Source organism: Salmo trutta, chromosome 36 (assembly GCF_901001165.1).
Source record: "Salmo trutta chromosome 36, fSalTru1.1, whole genome shotgun sequence".
In the NCBI taxonomy this organism is placed as follows: Eukaryota; Metazoa; Chordata; class Actinopteri; order Salmoniformes; family Salmonidae; genus Salmo; species Salmo trutta.
Window position 1 is genome coordinate 14,708,158 of NC_042992.1, and position 19,346 is coordinate 14,727,503.

Sequence of the window (19,346 nt, forward strand, 5' to 3'; positions counted from 1 at the left end):
CGATCATTATTACAACGAACGTGACACATGGATCCTCAAAGTTATACAGTTGCACCATTGAGAGCATCCTTACTGGTTGCATCACCACCTGGTATGGCAACTGCTCGGCCTCCGACCGCAAGGCACTACAGAGGGTAGTGTGTACGGCCCAGTACATCACTGAGGTCAACGATCCTGCCATCCAGGACCTCTATACCAGGCGGTACCGGAGTGCCAAGTCTAGGTCCAAAAGGCTTTCTAACAGCTTCTACCTCAAAGCCATAAGACTCCTGAACAGCTAATAAAATCACTACCAGGACTATTTGCATTGCCCCCCCCCACCAACATTTTTATGCTGCTGCTACTCTCTGTTTATTATCCATGCATAGTCACTTTACCTCTACCTACATGTAGATATTACCTCAACTAACCGGTGCCCCCGTACCGGAACCCCCTCTATATAGCCTCCCTACTGTTATTTTATTGTTGCTCCTTATTTATTTATTACAATTTTTATTCATTTTTTTTTACTTCTGTTTATTTTAGTAAATACTTTTTAAAAAAAATCTTAAACCTGCATTGTTGGTTAAGGGCTTGTAAGTAAGCATTTCACTGTAAGGTCTACACCTGTTGTATTCGGTGCATGTGACAAATAACATTTGATTAGATTTTTTGGACCCAGAACAGTCTAGTTCAGTCCAGTTGAGCAGAGTAGGCGCTGTGCTGTGTATCCCTACCTCACCTACACTTCAACATGATAACATCCCTCACCAGTACTTTAATAAGAAGCAGAAGAGGGTTTCAGCCAGTCCCCGTGTTGACCATGCATCAGCCGTCCTCCTAGCTATCTGCTACAGTAGGACCTAGCAGCTAGCACATTCATTAGTCATCTGAAGTGTGCAGTAGGCCTCACACCAGCAGTACTGTGAGTGTACTAATTCCTTGGTGATGGATGGGAGGTGCAGCCTGGGCGTATGCTATTAATTACTCCAGAGAATTCTCCCAGCAGTGCCAAATGTCTAACATGGGCTTCACTGTCTATCTATGCAGGCTGCCAGACAGTACAGGGCCCTAGAGTCTGTAGCCAGCCACTGGAGACCTCTGGGTTTGGTTTGAGGTCTTCTAACTGGATGTTTGAAAGTTATTTAGACACCCTTGGAAGACAGTGGAAGTTGAAAGACAAAATCTATCTTTGTTGTTAAAACAACTGTGTACAGAATGTTGGGGAATAAAACCATCTCAGATCTACTGTATGAAAAAAAAGTACCATCTATGTAAAATGTCTGTATATGTAACAAAATGTAAAATAAAGTTACTTTTGTCCTCTAAAGATGGCTTAATAAATAAAAACATACAAAATACAAATAACCCAATATGTAATGGCAATGTAACTTTATCAGGGTGATTCCTTAAAATCATATCTTTGGACTGTGTGTATAGTAATTACTGATAGGTGGAGGCGTTCTCTAAGTACTGGTCCAGAGTCCGTTTTCGTGCTTGTGCTCCAATGGGTGAGATTAGGTATAAGAGACAGGGAAAGCTGATCTTAGATCAGTGGACAGAGTTGACTGCTCACTGGCATACATAACACTGAATATCTGATCATAGAGTGTATGAGCCACAATTTAACTATCTTTATTCCAAAATATCAAGATGTCTATAGTTGTAAATAAAGACATTTGACAAGCCTTGCAACATGCTATAAAACAGAGTACAGTCTGCCACTGTATTTTCCCCAGCCCTATTCATAATTTGTTTCACCGGAAGATATGTTGAAAACATTAACATTGAAAACTGTGTGAATGCAACAGCTAGAATCTGGCACAGTATGACTTGATTAGCATCTCTTCACCATTGTGAGTTTGCCAAAGTCTCCATGGTGATAGAAAGCATAGCGAATGCCATTTTAGCTCTTTCACTGTTGGACCCCAGCTATACAGTGTTACAGTACGTTATTTGTATAAAGTGATTGAGGGGAAAGAGCCAGGACAGGATTTGAACCCCAGCCTGGTCTCATAGACTAGACGTAACATAGTACATGTATTCTGGGATACTCAAATTAGTATGATATGTTTCGTTTGCTACGGTTACATAAACAGATAATCACTTAAGGAAAAAACGAATGTAGGGTGATTGGTCAGGGTGGACGGGTGGGCGACCCAAAGTTTGCGAGTTCAAATCTCATCATGGACAACTTCAGCATTTTAGCTAATTACCAACTGTTCAACTACTTAGTACTTTTTTGCTACTTTTCAACTACTTAGCATGTTAGTTAACTCTTCCCCCAACCCTAACCTGAACCCTTTAACCTAACTCCTAAATGTAACCCTAACCTTAACCCTAACCCCTAGCCAACGAGCTAACGTTAGCCACCAAGCTGGATTTCATAACATATCATACGCTTTGCAAATTCATAACATATTGTATGTTTTTCAAATTCGTAACGTATTGTATAGTTAGTAAATTCGTAACATATTGTATGTTTAGTAAATTCATAACATATAATACAAATTGTAATTCATAATGCATTATACGAAATGGGTAATGGACATCCACAAATTAATACATACCATACGAAACGTAACATATCATACTAAATGGAGTGTCTCTGATTTACTTACAGAATAATATGAAATGCTCTGAGACCAGGTTGAACCCTGAGGTTAGAGGGTTTAGAGAAACTGTTTTCTTAGTAAACAAAGCACCTAACAATTGTCTGACCAAGGGGAGGGATTTGGACCCAACAGCTGTGAAAGCAGAAATCGGTGGTGTGTTATTATTCTACTGAAATGAGAATGCCATTATACTCAAGAATCACCATAGGGTCTCATAACTCTATGCCCTGGGTATCTGATCTCAGGGCTATATTGGGCCCCTGCTTCAAGCTAGTGGTGGTGATTTCCTGTCATCTATTCTAAGTTGGAAGGTTCTATGGTTAGTGCTTGATAGGCCTATAAGGTCTTTGGGCTAAGGACCATTTAATTCTTAGACATGATGATGGCCCTTCATAAAAAACCTCTAGATCTGAAACTCGAGTTTTGTCAAGAGAGAGAGATCTGAAAATTATTATACTTATAGGGCTTATGAATTGTACATTTGAGAGTAATAATCTATCTATACCAATATGGAAATAATCAGCAGGCTAACACGTGAGAATTGAAAAATGTTCATAATAATTTAAACAACATTAAACTGTCAACATTCATAATGTTCCCTGAAGGTTCATTCAAGGTTGGTGTGACACAGGTGCACTGATCCTGTGCTACAACTATGTATGTTGTGTTCATGTGTCCTCACACAGATAACAAGGTATGAGAGGTACGACAACAGCGTCAGGTCATCCCGACTCGGCGCCACACACTACACCATAATAATAATAAAACAATGCTGACATGTCATCCGTTACACTTTCATCCTGCGTCATTGGCATGCTGCATTGTATAGGCTATACCGTTGTCATCACATACAAAAAGAACAATGCAATCGACATACAAAATACTAAAATAGCACTAACTGTAGCCTTGTTGACGCAATACCTGCTTTCTAGAATAAACTGAAACGCCGCAAATACGCAATGGTTTAACTAGCCATACAAACACAAAGACAATACACACATAGATAATACGGAAAGGGCGATTGTTCAGACCTTTGTGGCTATCGGTGTCTTCCTTTCTCGTGCCAATACAGCGAATAGTATAACCGCACGCGTTTCTGTGAGGCGAGCCATCTACAAACGTGCCGCCCCAGTCCCCACCTCTCTGCCTCCCATTCCCATCTCGTCAAAAATATAACAATCGTTAGAAAACAAACTAACCAACAGATTTACCTTCGATAGGTCCCTATCAAGTCCTGGCGTAGTGTTTTATTTCGGTTTTGTAATGTCCCAGGTTGATTCGTTCCTATGTCTGCCGCTTCACCCAGCCTCCCTGTCAGTCAATCGCGCAGATAACCCTAAGCTTCCGGGACTTCCAAATTAAGCAACATTTGTGAACCTGATAACGCAGTTGAGTGAGTGGACCACTGGCAAAGTACCAGTCGGTGCCTCCAGTCTTTCTCTCCCCCCTGCCTGGTCTTGAGGAGCAGTGGTGGGAGACCCAGACACCTAGACGAAGTATGGAACGTCTGATTGACGTCTAATGTTGTGTATGTTGTCAGTGGTCTTACCCTATGACTCAAAGGATAGCGCTGTGTGGACATTCAAATTCTAAAAGCTTGTCATATGAAAATTGTATATTAACATTATCATCATCATCGTCATTCTCTCCAAGATCATAAGGTTGCCCACTGGGCAGAAACTGATTGAATCAATGTTGTTTCCACATCATTTTAACCCCAAAAATGTATGTGATGATGTTTAATCAACGTGGAAAACTCATTGGATTTGCAAAAAGTCATCAACGTAAGGGGATTATTATTTCTTTTTAAACTTTTAACCTAAATTAAGATTTTGGGGGGGATTTCACCTTGAATCGACAATAGTTGACAACTCAAACAAATGTAAATCAAAACTAGACGTTGAACTGACGTCTAAAGCCCAGTGGGTGGGGATCATTATGTGCTGATATAATCACCGGTTATAGCTAGCTCACGTCAACTCAAATAAAACTGGGAGCAAGTTTTAACAGGGCCATTCACTGTGCTCCTGATTATGTTAACGGCACCTACTCTCTGTCTGTCTGTCTGTATGTCTGTCAGTCTGTCTGTCACATCCCAATTCACAACCTGCCTCTGAATTCCATCATGGCGGACGTCAGATGCCATGGAAGCCGTAGTGATGTCACGTGAAAGGCCTCTGTCTCTGCTGTGTCATGGCAGCTGCCTGAGTTACACTGTAGGCTGAAATAGTCCATCTGTGTCCCAAATGGAACCCTGTTCCCTATGCAGTGCACTACTTTGACCAGAAAAGGGTACCATGCTGCCTCCGTGCCAGGTTAGGGAGGAGAGGGTAGGGATCTTTTATTGATTCGAAAGCCTCTGAATCATTGATAGGTTTCCTCAGAGGACTCCATTCCCAAACTCTCTGCTGCCAGACATGTTTGTTTGAGTGTGAGGTGAATGTTGGCCCACGTCTTTGAATGTTCGGCTAAAATGGTGGAGGGGCCTTGGGTGACAGTGTTACAAAATTAAGAGCAGGAGCATGGTCACCAGCATACAGCCAGCAGACATTTTGTATGTAACCCCATAAGGCTTCTGGCTGCTCTGTGGTAATTTACACTCACGCACGTGTAATGCACATCACGCTGTTTGCTTAGCTTGTACCACTTCCTCCCTATTCGGCCCATAGCTTACGCGAACTCAGGACCTCTGTCTGGCTAGTACACGTGACCGCCCTCCTGAGTGTCTTACCAGTCGGCGCCATGAAAAAAACTAGCTATTTGCTGGTTCAAGAGGGGACAGTTCAGGCTGAAGAGTCTCACACATCCCCATGTGCTACATACACCCCTCAAACTTCCCCAACAGCAACCCAAGTTTTGAGCTGAGTGCAACAGTAGATCCGGATCACGGCACCACTGTAAAGGACGTCACGCTGCTCGAGTATCACTTCCTCCCGATTCGGCCCATACCTGGCGCAAACTCAGGACCTCTGCCTTGTCAGGAAGACAAAGGAGCTGATCGTGGACTACAGGAAACAGAGGGCTGAGCACGCCCCCATTCACATCGAAGGGGCTGTAGTGGAGCGGGTTAAGAGCTTCAAGATCCTCGGTGTCCACATCACTAAGGATTTATCGTGGTCCTTAACACACCAACACAGTCATGAAGAGGGCACGACCACACCTCTTCCCTCTCAGAAGGCTGAAAAGATTTGTCATGGGCCCTCAGATCCTCAAAATGTTCTACAGCTGCACCATTGCGAGCATCTTGACTGGCTGCAACACAGCTTGGAATGGCAACTGCTTGGCATCCGACCACAAGGCGCTACAGAGGGTAGTGTGTACTGCCCAGTACATCACTGGGGCTGAGCTCCCTGCCCCCAAAAATTGTCAAAGACTCCATCCACCCAAGCCACTCTCTGCTACCACACGGCAAGTTGTACCAATGCACCAAGTCTGGAACCAACAGGACCCTGAACAGCTTCTACCCCCAAGCCAGGGGTCCTAGTCAAAAGTAGTGCACTATAATGGGAATAGGGTGCCATTTGAGATGCAGATCCATGTGTGTTTGAGAGAGAAGCTTTTCCCTAGTGAAGAGGTGACGGAGCCATTCTCATGTTGTAGGGTAAAAATCTGGGACATGTGTATCCATAGAACCTGCTGAACATCAACTTTAACACCTTCACCTTTCATACCTAATCTGCTGTGGAGACTATTAATGGTCTCAGACGTCCACCACAAGGCCCACAAAAAGTCACCCAACCTGAAAACAACCCAATTGAACATCAACTCAACATTGTATCTTGAGTAAATAAAAAAAACATTCTGTTTAAATATAGAACCTTTTATTTCAATTTAGAGTAAATAGTGTTGAAATTCTGAAATAAGATTTTAACACTGTACATGCCTTAATCCAGTGACAATGAAAAGCTTCCTTAAAAAGTATTTGTCATTTATTTTTCATATTTTCCCTTGTAAGAAATAGTTGAAGTATAAAAATCCCCAACAGTGTAAAATAGCCCATCTGATGTATATTAAAATATATATTATATAGTATATTAAATCCCCAACAGTGTAAAATAGCCCATCTGATGTATATTAAAAGCAATAGAAGCACAGCTATCCAAACCATGACAATGACTATACATTCTAATGTATAAAGCAGCATTTTGCTAATTTTTGTAAGGATTTTTTTGTATTTTCTAACGGTTCTAAACACAGAGGCAGAATAACAGTCTGCACGCAAGTATGCCTGCATTTAAATAAAATTTCATACAAAAGGCATTAATCTAGCCAATATTTAATGTCATGTTCTAAGATTTCAAAAAGGCAAAAAGTATAATTGTACAGTGCACATACAGAATTGTATCTTAAATAAATCAACATTTTTGGTAGAGTATGTTAATAATAATAATAATACAACTAAATCTACTCAATAACTTATATGCCTTGAGATGAATACATAACAATAGTAATTCAGTACCGCCACTAAGTCTTTGTCCGTAGAGCGCATAGAACATAGTCAACTCTGAAAATAAATATCTTAAATAGATCTCTTTTCTTACTCTCTTAAATAGCAACACAAATGTGAGGCACACGAAGAACCCCCAGATTCATGTCAAGCGCCTGCAGCCCCGCCACCCCCTTTCTACATTCCCCACTGCCACCACTTTCCAGACCCTCAGAAAGGAGCCCCGGAGTTGGGGTATGTAGTCTGGGTAGAGGAGGAGTTGGTGAGACTTAGAGGAATGGGTACAGGGCAAGGGTCAGGGGGTTGGTGAGGCTGTGAGGAGTGGTTACAGGACCAGGCCTGGGGGGGTTGGTCAGGGTTAGGATAGGAGGGCAGTGTATGTACCTGACACCAGCCCAGCCGGCCAGCTCTAGGACAGCGGACAGAGGTGGAAATGCTGACAAGGCCAGGCAGACAGACAGGCAGGCCAGAGGGTCCAGTTCCCAAATGGGCCCAGGGATTAAAATGTGACAGCTCAACAAATAAGCACAAGTGATGCGTTCTTTCCAGAGTGATCCATCTGTGTGGCGCTGGGCTAACTGTCCCACCCCCCTCCCCACCCGCAGCTGCTCCCTCCCTCCCTCCCTCCCTCTCTTTCACTCTGACTAGATCCCATTGCACAGAGCCAGAGGGGAACACGACTGAGCCCTTTGTCCTTTACCACTATGTACACAACTGTGTGTGTGTGCGTAATGTATGTGTTTGAGAGTAACTGATTTGGTGATTCTCATTGTCTGAAAACCTTTCTTTCGGAGTTGCCTTCATATTGTTTGTGATGCCCTTTGAAGAGTTGATGAGTAGATGGCATTTTTGGTTATTCCTGCAGCTTTTTTGTCTTCTGGTGAACTGTTTGCTTTGCATAGGTCAAGAGATCAAGATACAGAGTCAAAAAAGGGACAATCAGCATCAGGAAGATTAAAAGGTAGTTCGTATCGCGTGACACGACTCTTTTTCACCTTTTCTCCACAGTCATTTCAGCTACTCTCTGACAGGCAGAGGTTGTCTTTACTAACACACTGGAAACTGGTCCATTTCCCTGATTATCACAACATTTACTTCAATGCACTTGAAAAGACAGAACGACAAGAGTCCTGGAAATGTGATAATAAATATATGTTATAAGGGCTTCAGAACACGTAAGTGTCCCGTAAAGAGAACGCTCTCTATGTTAATGACAGCAATGGAACATAAGGTAATATTTTACACCAAGCTTAGTCGTTGCATTTCTCTTCTATAAATAAATACTCTACTACAATTATAATAATAGTAATAATTATATTAATAACAACAATAATAATCATAAGGATAAATCCACCTTATTTTGTTCTGTGAATTGGTCATGTTTACTCATATTTTTTTTTGGGGGGGGGGGGGGGGTTTAAGCACAGCAAGTTGGAAAGCTACTGTATGGATCTCCCACCTCACCACCACCATCTTAACGACTCCGTCACTTAACAACACGGCCCCTCTCTCTTCCTCCTCCTCCTCCTTCTCTCTGCACAGCCAATCAGCCGTGGGCCTCCCATCCCCTCGTGTCCAATGGCTGCAGTGGCTGCTATTGCATGCGGTCAGCTTGCAGCTGCTGAGGCTGGTACTGACCGAAAGCTGCGGCTGCAGCGACGGCTGACCCCGGTGCGGCCGTAGCCAGGGGCTGCTGAACATAGCCGTAACCGGCCGCAGTTATGTACCCGGCCGCCACAGGGGAGGCGGCGTAGGGATACTGCTCGTAGGCTGCAGCAGCGCTAGCGGCCACGGCGGCGGAATACTGTGCGTAGGCGACTCCAGTGTAGTCGATGTACGGTGAGGAGCCGGTGGAGGCAGAGGCTGCGCTGGGCTGCATGGCATGGGGAATGACCATGGTGCTTGGCTGCATGAAGGCCTGAGGGTACACATAGTGAGCAGGGATCCTACAGGACAGAAACAGACAGGGAGTTAGAGGTAGAGATCACAGACCTGGCCTTACACAGCCACTGACAGACAGCAGCAAACGCCAAGTTTGACAGCAGAACCAAACGCAACCAACCCAACCACACTGCGGCCAAGCGCCCCCCAACACATCAATACACCAGTCAATAACACCACGGAGATGCCTGCAAGTAGCTATTAGAGATATAGGGTTGCCAAAATAGAGATCTCTCTGTGGGATAAAAAATGGGTTGGTGAGAGGTGTTCAAAGCTCAGAGGGGTTTTGTCCTCTGATAAGGGATAGGAAGACATTTTGGGTTTTCAGTGACCCATTGATGCCGTCATGGAGAGGTAATCCAGAGATGGCGAGAAGAGAGAACTTGGTTTGTGTGTGCTTGGTCACATGTGGATTTGGCCCTGGTGCCAGTCCTAGTTGGGAGGGGATAGGGAACAGAGGAAGGGAGGGAGGGAGGGAGGGAGGCTCACAGGCAGCGCTGGGAGGAAGAGAGGACATGAGATGAGGGGGGCATTGTGAAAATGTCACTGCCACTTTGACAGCTGGACAGTTTTCAAAAAGGACACTGCTGGCTGTTTCCCCCTCTGTGCTTAGACAAAGGGCCCCGGGCCGGGCGCTAGGCTAGCTGCACTCAGAGGGACCTTTTCATTAAATAAGCAATCAGGAACAATGAGCACATTCAGCCCTTCATGACATATCCCGGCCGTGAGGCTCAGCTCACTAGGCTCTCTAGCACTATCTGCAAGCGTGATGATGGTCGTTTGGGAAAGTTAAACTATTGTTTTGCTGGAGGAAACCCAAGTCGTTGACCTTGATAGGGAAATCACAAATGACATTCCTCAAAAATACTAAACTGGTGTTAATTGGAGTCAAGTTTATGATTCAGTAAGAAAAGACTGAGTAACCTAATCAGTGTTATGACAATGATTGACAATCACTTTTATATTGACTTACCACCATTTGTCAGTGTTGGGTTTCAATGAGTTATGGTCTGGTGTGGATTTGTAATGGTCTGGAATGATGTGCATGGTGTGATGATGTTGTCAACAGGTCAATAAAATCTCTTGAGAAACAACCTAACAATTGATCGGACCAAATAAATACTGACATCAATCAAGCCAATAAGAAACAAGATGGAGAGAGGAATCTTTTGTACAGTCATACAGTTTGGAATCTGGATTGGAGAAACCAAAGACAAGATCTATCGTGGCAACCCTAATGTCAGCACTCCACTATCCAACCAATCACATCTCAAAACACTGGCCCCAACGAGGAAACAGGAAAAAACAACAGCAATTCTACAAGCACAGACGTCAAAGACAAAAAAATTCAAAACGGTCCACATGGATAACCAACACAGCACAAACACAACCACTCACTGAAGGAAACAAAAATGAAAGAATAGATACATTAAAAGAAAGAAAAATAAAAGATCAAGTGCAGCTCTATCACTCAGGGGTCAGGGGCGCTCCTATGACATCACATTCTTGGCAGATGCCTCGGCCTGGCCTGCTGGCACGCTGCTGTCTCAGCACAGTGTTACAGTCACAATACACGGTGGAGACACACACACACAGGCTGGACAATGCACAACAAAACGCAACACACACACAGGATGTACACAGACATAACAAACGTGTACACACACACACACACACACACACACACACACACACACACACACACACACGGGCCACTACAAAGAAAAACTCTCAAACACACACACACAGGCATGCAAAGGTTGGTTTCACAACGAAACAACAAAATGCAGTGTCCACCGAAAAACACATGTCAAAGTTGACCATTGTTGTGCCTCCCCATTACTAGCTATATTAAGATATGGGATGCATCCCCACAGGGTCAAAAGCAGTGCACTATACAGGCAATAAGGTACCATTCAGGATGGAAGCATGGTGTCAAAAGTTGGATCAAACAGGTATTTTGAAATGCTGTTTCTCTCTTTTCGGAAAAACTATTATTTCTTACAGTATGGGGAAAACCGGCACAAAGAGAAGCTCTTTCACACCACATATAAAATATGTTATGCAGTGTTACAACACACAACAAAGTTGCTTTTTAATAGCACTATATTTGCAATTGTAGAGAATGAAATGACAGCATTAAAGTGGTATGTTTAAATGATGGTGAATTATATTTTATTAGTATTTTATTTAACTAGGCAAGTCAGTTAAGAACAAATTCTTATTTAAAATGACAGCCTATCCTGGCCAAACCCTAACCTGGACGACGCTGGGCTAATTGTGCGTCGCCTGTGGGACTCCCAATTACGGCTGGTTGTGATAGAGCCTGGAATCGAACCAGGGCCTGTAGTGATGCCTCTAGCCCTGAGATGCAGTGCCTTAGACCGGTGCATCACTCAGGAGCCCAAGAAACCTGCTGTTGTTGGAAATAAAGGTTGCATCCTAAATGGCACGCTATTCCCTTTCCACCGGCCCATAGGGATCTGGTAAACAGTAGTGCACTTTACAGGGGATTGGGTATCATTTGGGATGCATCCAAAGTATGAAGAAGACAGAGACGTTAAAATGGTCCATGATTGTTAGCCTGCATTAGACTGTTTGAAGCAATCACTGCCCAAGAGTTTCATCCCAATGTTATTTTTCCATAAATATATAGCAAAGTGCCAATAAGTCCTACACAAGTACGGTTTCCATAAGTAGTCATGACGACATTCCTGTAATGTGGATCTGGTCTCAGACATGCTCTTTGTTGCCTGGCCTCATGTATGATTGACAGGAGAGGCTGAATGCTGGGCCCAGCTATTTTCTGCTTGCCTGTCATCCTACATATGACTTACTGTGGTGTGTTCCCACCCCTAGAACTCATCTGGGCTCATATCTCACCCTACCTTTATTCACTTCCTCTATCTTGTCCTTCTCCCCTTCATAATTTCATTCAACATTAGACTACTACAACCTGTTTCTCCATCTCCAACAGCATAAACCTCTTATATGTTGGTAAATATTGTCCCTGATGAAGACAGCTTGGCTGTTGAAACGTTGGATATTAACATTTTTGCATCTGAGCTCCTAGAGTGTGCGGCTCTCCCTTATTTTCAAGTTTTCTACTCCGCTAGCCAGCACCTCGCCTTAATAGGTGTGCGTTTCTTTTTCTTCTAGGTAAATGCTGTGTCACCTAACAAACAAAACACACACACACCAAATACACTCATCTGCCTGGATTCACTTCCGTAACGGTGTTGCTCATGGGAAGCACTGGCTACCCTCTGACTCCCATCTAAGTGCCCTCGTTTCCCTAGAGACACAAGCAAGGTTAAAAATACTAGGGTTACTGTGTCTCTCAATGCTCTGTGTAAATATATTATCTTTCTGTCTGGAACGTTGCGGTCGGTAAAGTTCAAGGCTAAATAAAGGTCTGTTTCAATCACATGTCAGATGGGTGACATCTTCGACCAGAGAGGGGGAAGAGTGGAGGGGTGGCAGGGTTTAGGAGTACACACCTGTTGTTCTCCGACACATTACAACCATTGGGATTCTGTTGCATTAGGAGCTGAGGAACAGCCAGTCATGCTACAGATAAATGTGAGAAGCGTAGAGGGGCGACATGGTGCTATAATAATAACAATGGATCTGGTTGCTACAGCCTCAAACAGTAGCCTGATCCCAGACCTGTACGTACTGCCATTTACCTAGTACCCATCAGAGGAGGCTGGTGGGAGAAGCTATAGAAGGATGGGCTCATTGTAATGGCTGGAATGGAATCAATGGAACAGAGTCAAACTAGATTTCCATATGTTTGATACCGTTCCATTCATACCATCCCAGCCATTACAATGAGCCCGTCCTCCTATAGCTCCTCCCACCAGCCTCCTCTGCTTTATACCTATCTATCAAGCCTCCTACATGTGTTGGGATCATATCATTGGTGAGACTCATACCTAGTGGTGTGATAGCCATGGAGCTGGTTGCTACCCTCCCACAGCTGTGCCCATCTATGTCTGCGTCCCAATGGCATCCTTTTCCTTATATAGATTGCACTTTTTTTCATCAGGGCCCTAGTATTGATCTATACAGGGAATAGGGTGCCATTTGGGACAAATCCTTTGTCTGCAGCCTTGGGCCTTCTACATGTGTTGGAAAGCACAGGTGGCACATAGGTGGCACTGTCTGGATGTGTCTGTGGCCCTTTAAACCTCCCTGGGGCCTCCAGCCTCCATGAGTTGGGCCTGCTGTTTTTAAAGAGTGTCCCATCCCATCATGACGGAGCGAGCCCCAGACCCCCTGCCCAGCCCCCCACCCCGCTACCAGTGCAGGCTTCATGCGACTGCAGCGTCAGCACTCCAGCCTTTGTGAGGCACAATGGAGAAGCTTGTTTTCCTTAACGCCGCATGCCCATGTGATGAAAGCTTGTTCAGAGGCTGTGGCATCCAGACATTTGTTTGTGTCATAGTAGAGACTCTGGTGCGCTGCTCTACCACTGGACTGGACTACACACGAAAGGACACACACAAGCGAACACGTATGCACACACATACAATAGTATGGTCAGACATATGCACACAGTAACAGAAACACACGTTAGTAGGTGGTCTGCTTCAACTAAACTACTAGCCTTGGATGACTTTCCCTCATCTGTCACCAGTGTCCTGTAAGGGGTAAGGTTAGTGACTATTGTCAATTTACAGTCTAGTCATGGACCTCTCACTGTTCTCTCTTTATCATCTCAATGAGAAACAGCAGCTCTCCTGAGAGTCGGCCCTGAAGTATGAAGTATACCATATACGGATAGATAGATGAGAGAGGGAGAGAAAATAAGAGATGAGAGTTAGAAGAGAAAGACCATGCGGAAAATGCCCTTGGTGGCTTGAGAAAAAGAGAGAGAGAGAGAATATGCAATTCCTGGGAAATACTCAATCCTGGGTGAGTTTGAGAGGTTAGGTGTTAATGCAAGAGAATTAATAACACCAAGAAGGTCCTAGAAATGTCTTGCAATGAGCTGTGAGCTGTTGATGGTTTTGGTGGGTTTGGTTTGGAGTAGGGGTGACAGGGGGATAATCAAAAAGCACACAGAACACCGTCCCACACGCCAACAACACATCCAACAACACATAGAACATAATGTTACCAAAGAAAAAGTCAACCACAAGCTACAACACAAAAGCATCAAATAAAATAAAAAAAAATTTTTTTTAAGACTTTGCTCCCCCTGGCAAAGTCAACACTCTTCCACAAAAACGGAAAAGAACACCCCAAATATCATCCAACCAGCTTTTTTGGGTCATTAAATAGACAGCACACGGTTTAGCTATGAACACCACTTCATAACAGTAAAAAAAAAAAAAAGCACACAAAGCTCTAATTGCTATTCTAAATAAATTAAAACTCAAAACCAAAATTAAAACCAACGTACATGCATCTATAATCACCATTTGAGCTTGTTTGTGTGCGTTTGAAATTACAGGTAATTCCCTGGTCTGATCTGTGACATGGCCACAGAACTAATCCCGAAACCACCAGTTATGTTAACCTGTATCGAGCCTGTCGGACCAGAGAGAGATAGATAACACTGAGTCATTGAGGCTCTAACTTTCCATTAGTTGTACTCAACGCATAACACACACACACACACACACACACACACACACACTATAAACACACACTTTCTCTTTCACTCACACAAACCTTACACTGATATGGTGGTCAACTTTGTAGTCAGTGATAAAAAGAAAGAGGACTTGTGAAACAGTTTTTTTCCCCCTCAACATAATTATCATGCACTGTAATCATGTAAGTATGGAGAAAAATAGGACTAAGCACAAAACAATTACATAAACAGATTATATAAACATACATGTCATTGTATGAACATGTCTAACAATGCTAGACTTTCGCCAAATGAGGGACATCACTGCTAATATATTATAAATAACAGATTCAGTGAGGTAACTCTAGTGAGGTTTCATATAGGTTTTCACTGATGAGGTCATTTGTAAAGTATACTCATCAACACCCAACCATCCCCTCAACACACACAAAGAAGCATCAGTACTTACCCATAAGGCCTTTGGATAAAGGCAGGATGGATTTGTGGAACACCAAAAGTGAAACCTGGATGGAGATGAGGTATGGTCAAATTAATTAATGATCTTATTCATGTCATCTTTGAGTCCCAAATGGCACCCTATTGCCTTTTTATGCACTACTTTTGACCAGGGCCCATAGTAGTGCACTATATAGGGAATAGGGTGCCATTTGGGATGCAACCATTTAGTTCATTCTAGACACATCGGGACATCCTGAATCATGTATTGAACGCATTAATTTTACATATTTATGTGACAGAATGATTAATAACCCTTGGGATCATCATGAAAGTATTCTGCACCAGGCATGATTTGTAAGGAAAAAATGTGGATATGGAAATAAAAATAAGATGAGACCTGGGGCATGTTCTATAGAACAAACAGCCTCAATGTTTTCAGAACATTACCATACAGAACAGGTACTGTTGCTTCCTACTGAGTTAAGAATACTTCACCTATAGGTATGTTTGTTTACCTGGCTGCATCACCCGTGGCTTGGCCCCCAAGTACGCCAGGTTGACGTTGGCTTTCCTGCCGTCGATGATGGGGTTCGGATCTTTACAGGCCCTGTCTGCAGCCGAGCGGTCCGCCATCGTCACCTGCAGGGACACACAGAGAGGGGGAGAGAGCACAGGTAAGACGTGGTGAAGAAGAAGTGTGAGGGGTTGGTAAACATGTACGATAAAGACTCACCAATGTTCATATTCATTAGCTAAAGGGAGGCAAATATTAGAGAAAATATGGATATCACACACAACCTGACTGTCAGTCAATGTTTTGAAAATAAAGATAACCACCGCTACTTATAGCAAGTTGAGATCTTTGGTCCTAGGTAGGCTCTAAGATCCTGGTGAGTTATTTCCTTGTTTTCCAGAGCAGAAGCTAGATATAACGCCATCTCTGGCCATAGATACTCATCCTTTCAAAATAATTGTTGTCAGTACATTGTTTTTCTCTGAGGACAAGTTTACTTGTGACTATAAGTATGCTATTTGAGAGTAATGACTATGTAAGAGTTGTTGGTGCTGTAGTCGGGTATTTTTCAAATAGCCCGAGGAAAACCTCTCAACTCATCAAATACTACAGGCTAATATTTCCCATAAATGTGCTTAAAACTAAATGGCTGCAAGGAGGGAGGTATCATGACAGTAAAACAGTTTTATAGTAGCCCATCTGTCTCTTATTAATGTTCATAGACATGCGGTTCTGCTCATCATCTTCTGAACATGTCAGCGCGGAACAGTGCGCGTGTGCGCCTATCGGTTGTTTTCAACGATAGAACCCTTCAAGCTGAAAACCCAAGCCAACTAATGAAAAACTTCAAATATGATGAAATAGGCCTACAGTAGCATAACCAACACCCACTTTAACGATGACATGTGATTTACTGCCATTTGAAATAATGCAGGCCTTAGACAGACAATTGCACTGTCTCACTTGCACTTTGTGTAAGTAAGTTATGAAGAATAAATACTATATTGATACTTACGAATCCATACCCCCTGGACTTGCCGGTCTGTCGGTCGGTAATCACGACTGCTTCTTCAATTTCTCCAAACACTTCAAAATATTTCCTGAGACTGGAATCCGTGGTGTGGTATGGAAGACCCCCGACAAAAACCTTCGTGTAGGTCGTGTCCTTCTGCGTGGTGTGCATCTTCACCAATATTTTAGTGCAAAATAGTATAAACACAAACAATCAAAAATATAGTGCAATGTTGCCTTATCAGCTAGTTACGTTATTTATTAGTATTGCTATAAAAACGAACAATAAGACATTTACCACTGGAGAGGCTTCAGGGAAATAACACAAACTCGACAAAAATCAAGATTCGAGGTAGATTATGTTTCGACACTTAAAAGAGATATGGAGCGGATTGTCCAAGAGATCGGCAGGTGTTTGCAACTCTTCTTCGTAACTGTCGTGACTAACTAAATATGTTTCGGACCCATTCCTAAAAGTGCTTCCCATAACTCCACCCAGTTCCAAGCCCGAGGGCGGTGCTGCGCGTGCATTGCTGCCCGCCCACATGCTCCCCTACACGCTCCAGCAAACAGCTGGGAAGCGCGCACAATTAAAGATCCATGCCTGCTTAGTGGTGATGAAGGATAGACCATATTACCTACCACATGTTAAACTACCAGGAAAGTTATGGTCATTCGGTTTTTCATAACCCTAAAATAATCTGTTCTTACATCAATTGTATAGACTAGTGCTCACGGCAATGTTTCGGCTACTTAATTACCCACAGTGTCACACACAAGACCCCATTATACTCCATGAAGATATAACTTAAAAAATGAAGGTCTTGGTTCTCTTCCTGTCCCAAGGGATACCTGGCAGCAGGTGGTCGGGTCGGGAAGGTCCATTACGCACAGAGAGGAGACAGACAGTGGCCAGCCCAGGGACGCACGTGTTTCAGTGGCAGCAGCAGTTCAGCATGACCAATGCAGACAGGTGTAATCTCTGGGCCTCAAGTTTCATTGTAGAATAATGCAGTAGCGTGTTAGATTATATTTTGGACTATCATACACGCGATGCTGCTAAGAGAATTATGCACAATGGGTAGGGACATAAATGTTTAGTTTTCTGGGCCCCTAATGTCTCACAGGGGGCCACTGATGAATGAACTGTTTTAACACGCGTTTAGGAGTGAGTTCAGCCGGGTGATGATGGAATTTATGATAACCTGTTTAGGTGGACATGAAGGACATTAAGCCTTCCCTGTAGCTCAGTTGGTAGAGCATGGTGTTTGCAACACCAGGGTTGTGGGTTCGATTCCCACGGGGGGCCAGCACAGGAAAAAAATGTATGAAATTGTATGAAATGTATGCATTCACTACTGTAAGTCGCTCTGGATAAGAGCGTCTGCTAAATGACTAAAATGTAAATGTAAGGGAAGAGCGGTACGTGCGTAAATACGCGGCCAGGGCAATTGGGCACCCGCCCCGTGCAGAATCCGTCCATTCAATATCATATCTTCAGGTTATTTTTCAAATAGCCTACTTATGCTTGTGATTATATACATCATACAAATAATAGGTTAAATTGTATATTTTAGTACAGCAGTGTCTTGAGGTCAGATGAATGTCCACTTGTGGGTGTTGTAGTGCCTGTGATAACTAAAATAGGCCTAATAACAACGATAAGACTTTGTAAACTTTGTAAAACTGTTGACTTTTGTCTTTCATGATTGAATGTGGAAAATTATGATTCTCCCTCCTTTTTTCCAGACAACTGGTCTGTAATTTTATACTGAGAAATCTGATACGGAACTATTGTCTAAATCCTTCATATGGTTCCACCTCTATGGACTAAGTCAGCCATGGAGACACGCGGCCTACATAGGCCCTAATACTGGTATGTGCCTGGTTGCTTGTAGCCTACAGTAATCTTATGAGTTTCAAATTTGATGTGGCTGGCTAGCTGTCATAATTGTCATCTCCTCCATCACCTGAATGCAATAGCGTGAATTGCCACTGGGCTCTTCTGTACCAAAAAAATGCCATAGCCCTCTCCTCGGTCACTATTCCCGGCCGCAACCTGATAGAGCGACTTTTCTGTATCTCGGTGGATCAGATACTATTTTATTCATGCGTGCCCACGCGCCCTTTAAATTACAGCCCGGAGCGGAGCCGCCGCATAGTGGTCCGTTTCGGGTTTCAGCGGCCACACAATGAAGAGACCATCGAGTTGCGTCCTCTTGTTGTCTCCGTTCGCGTGCAGCATGCTGACTAATCAGAATCCCCTTACATTTTGGCTAACAAAACGTAGCTACAGGGTCTCTGGTAAATCCTCCTCAGTGGTTATCCTTAAATCCCTTATGTGCATATCTTTGATGTGTATAGGCCTATAGCATAAATTTATAGGCTATAGCATACATTTGTAGGCTATAACATTGTGAGTGTGCCAAATGGGCCCTGTTAAATTAAATGCATAGCCTATATACTGTAGTATAGAGATATCCTTTAACGCAATGAATGCTATGTGAGTATGTAACTAACTAAATAAAAAATTGTGGAATTCCATTACAAATTCCATTCAGCATTCCACTTCAAGTTCACCATCCTTGACTATCAGGATGGGCTTCCAACTTGCTTAAACAAGGGAGCGTTAGGATGGTCATGTTTAGAAAATGTAAAAGTAATACTTAACCTGACATGTGATCAGACCTTGTAATTTTGGGAACTGAGACTAGGTTTTTCACCAGTTGAAAAACACAGCAAACCTGTCAACCATATAACACCCAAAAGGCAATGGGTCATTTGGGAACAGTCAAA

The 19,346-nt window shown here is 43.3% G+C and overlaps 2 protein-coding genes across 4 annotated transcripts in view; both read right to left on the reverse strand.

The window, feature by feature from the left end:
* cap2 (cyclase associated actin cytoskeleton regulatory protein 2) overlaps nt 1-4,102 on the reverse strand; it is a 34,035-nt gene extending 29,933 nt beyond the window's left edge. The window contains exon 1 of one of the 3 annotated variants that reach the window (XM_029734769.1): nt 3,806-4,102. The gene's annotated coding sequence lies outside the window, so the exon portion shown is untranslated. Of the gene's footprint in view, nt 1-3,625; nt 3,731-3,805 lie in introns of those variants that run through there. The other 2 variants (XM_029734771.1, XM_029734770.1) reach the window with 2 other exon arrangements.
* A 3,940-nt stretch (nt 4,103-8,042) lies between these two features.
* On the reverse strand, nt 8,043-16,984 carry LOC115175502 (RNA-binding protein 24). The gene is made up of 4 exons (XM_029734772.1): nt 16,555-16,984; nt 15,541-15,664; nt 15,036-15,090; nt 8,043-8,987 (listed from the first exon to the last, which is right to left on the reverse strand). Exons 1-4 carry the CDS (start codon nt 16,720-16,722, stop codon nt 8,636-8,638), a joined length of 699 nt encoding a protein of 232 aa, XP_029590632.1. The 5' UTR covers nt 16,723-16,984; the 3' UTR covers nt 8,043-8,635.
* Between the last annotated feature and the right edge of the window lie 2,362 nt (nt 16,985-19,346).

Bases quoted from the DNA above. Each gene is read 5' to 3' on its own strand.
- LOC115175502 (XM_029734772.1), bottom strand. From the start codon at position 16,722: ATGCACACCACGCAGAAGGACACGACCTACACGAAGGTTTTTGTCGGG. The intron at 15,091-15,540 runs GTAAACAAACAT...ATCTCCATCCAG, and splicing joins GCCACGGGTGATGCAGCCAG to GTTTCACTTTTGGTGTTCCA. The intron at 8,988-15,035 runs GTAAGTACTGAT...TCTGTCCTGTAG, and splicing joins TTTATCCAAAGGCCTTATGG to GATCCCTGCTCACTATGTGT.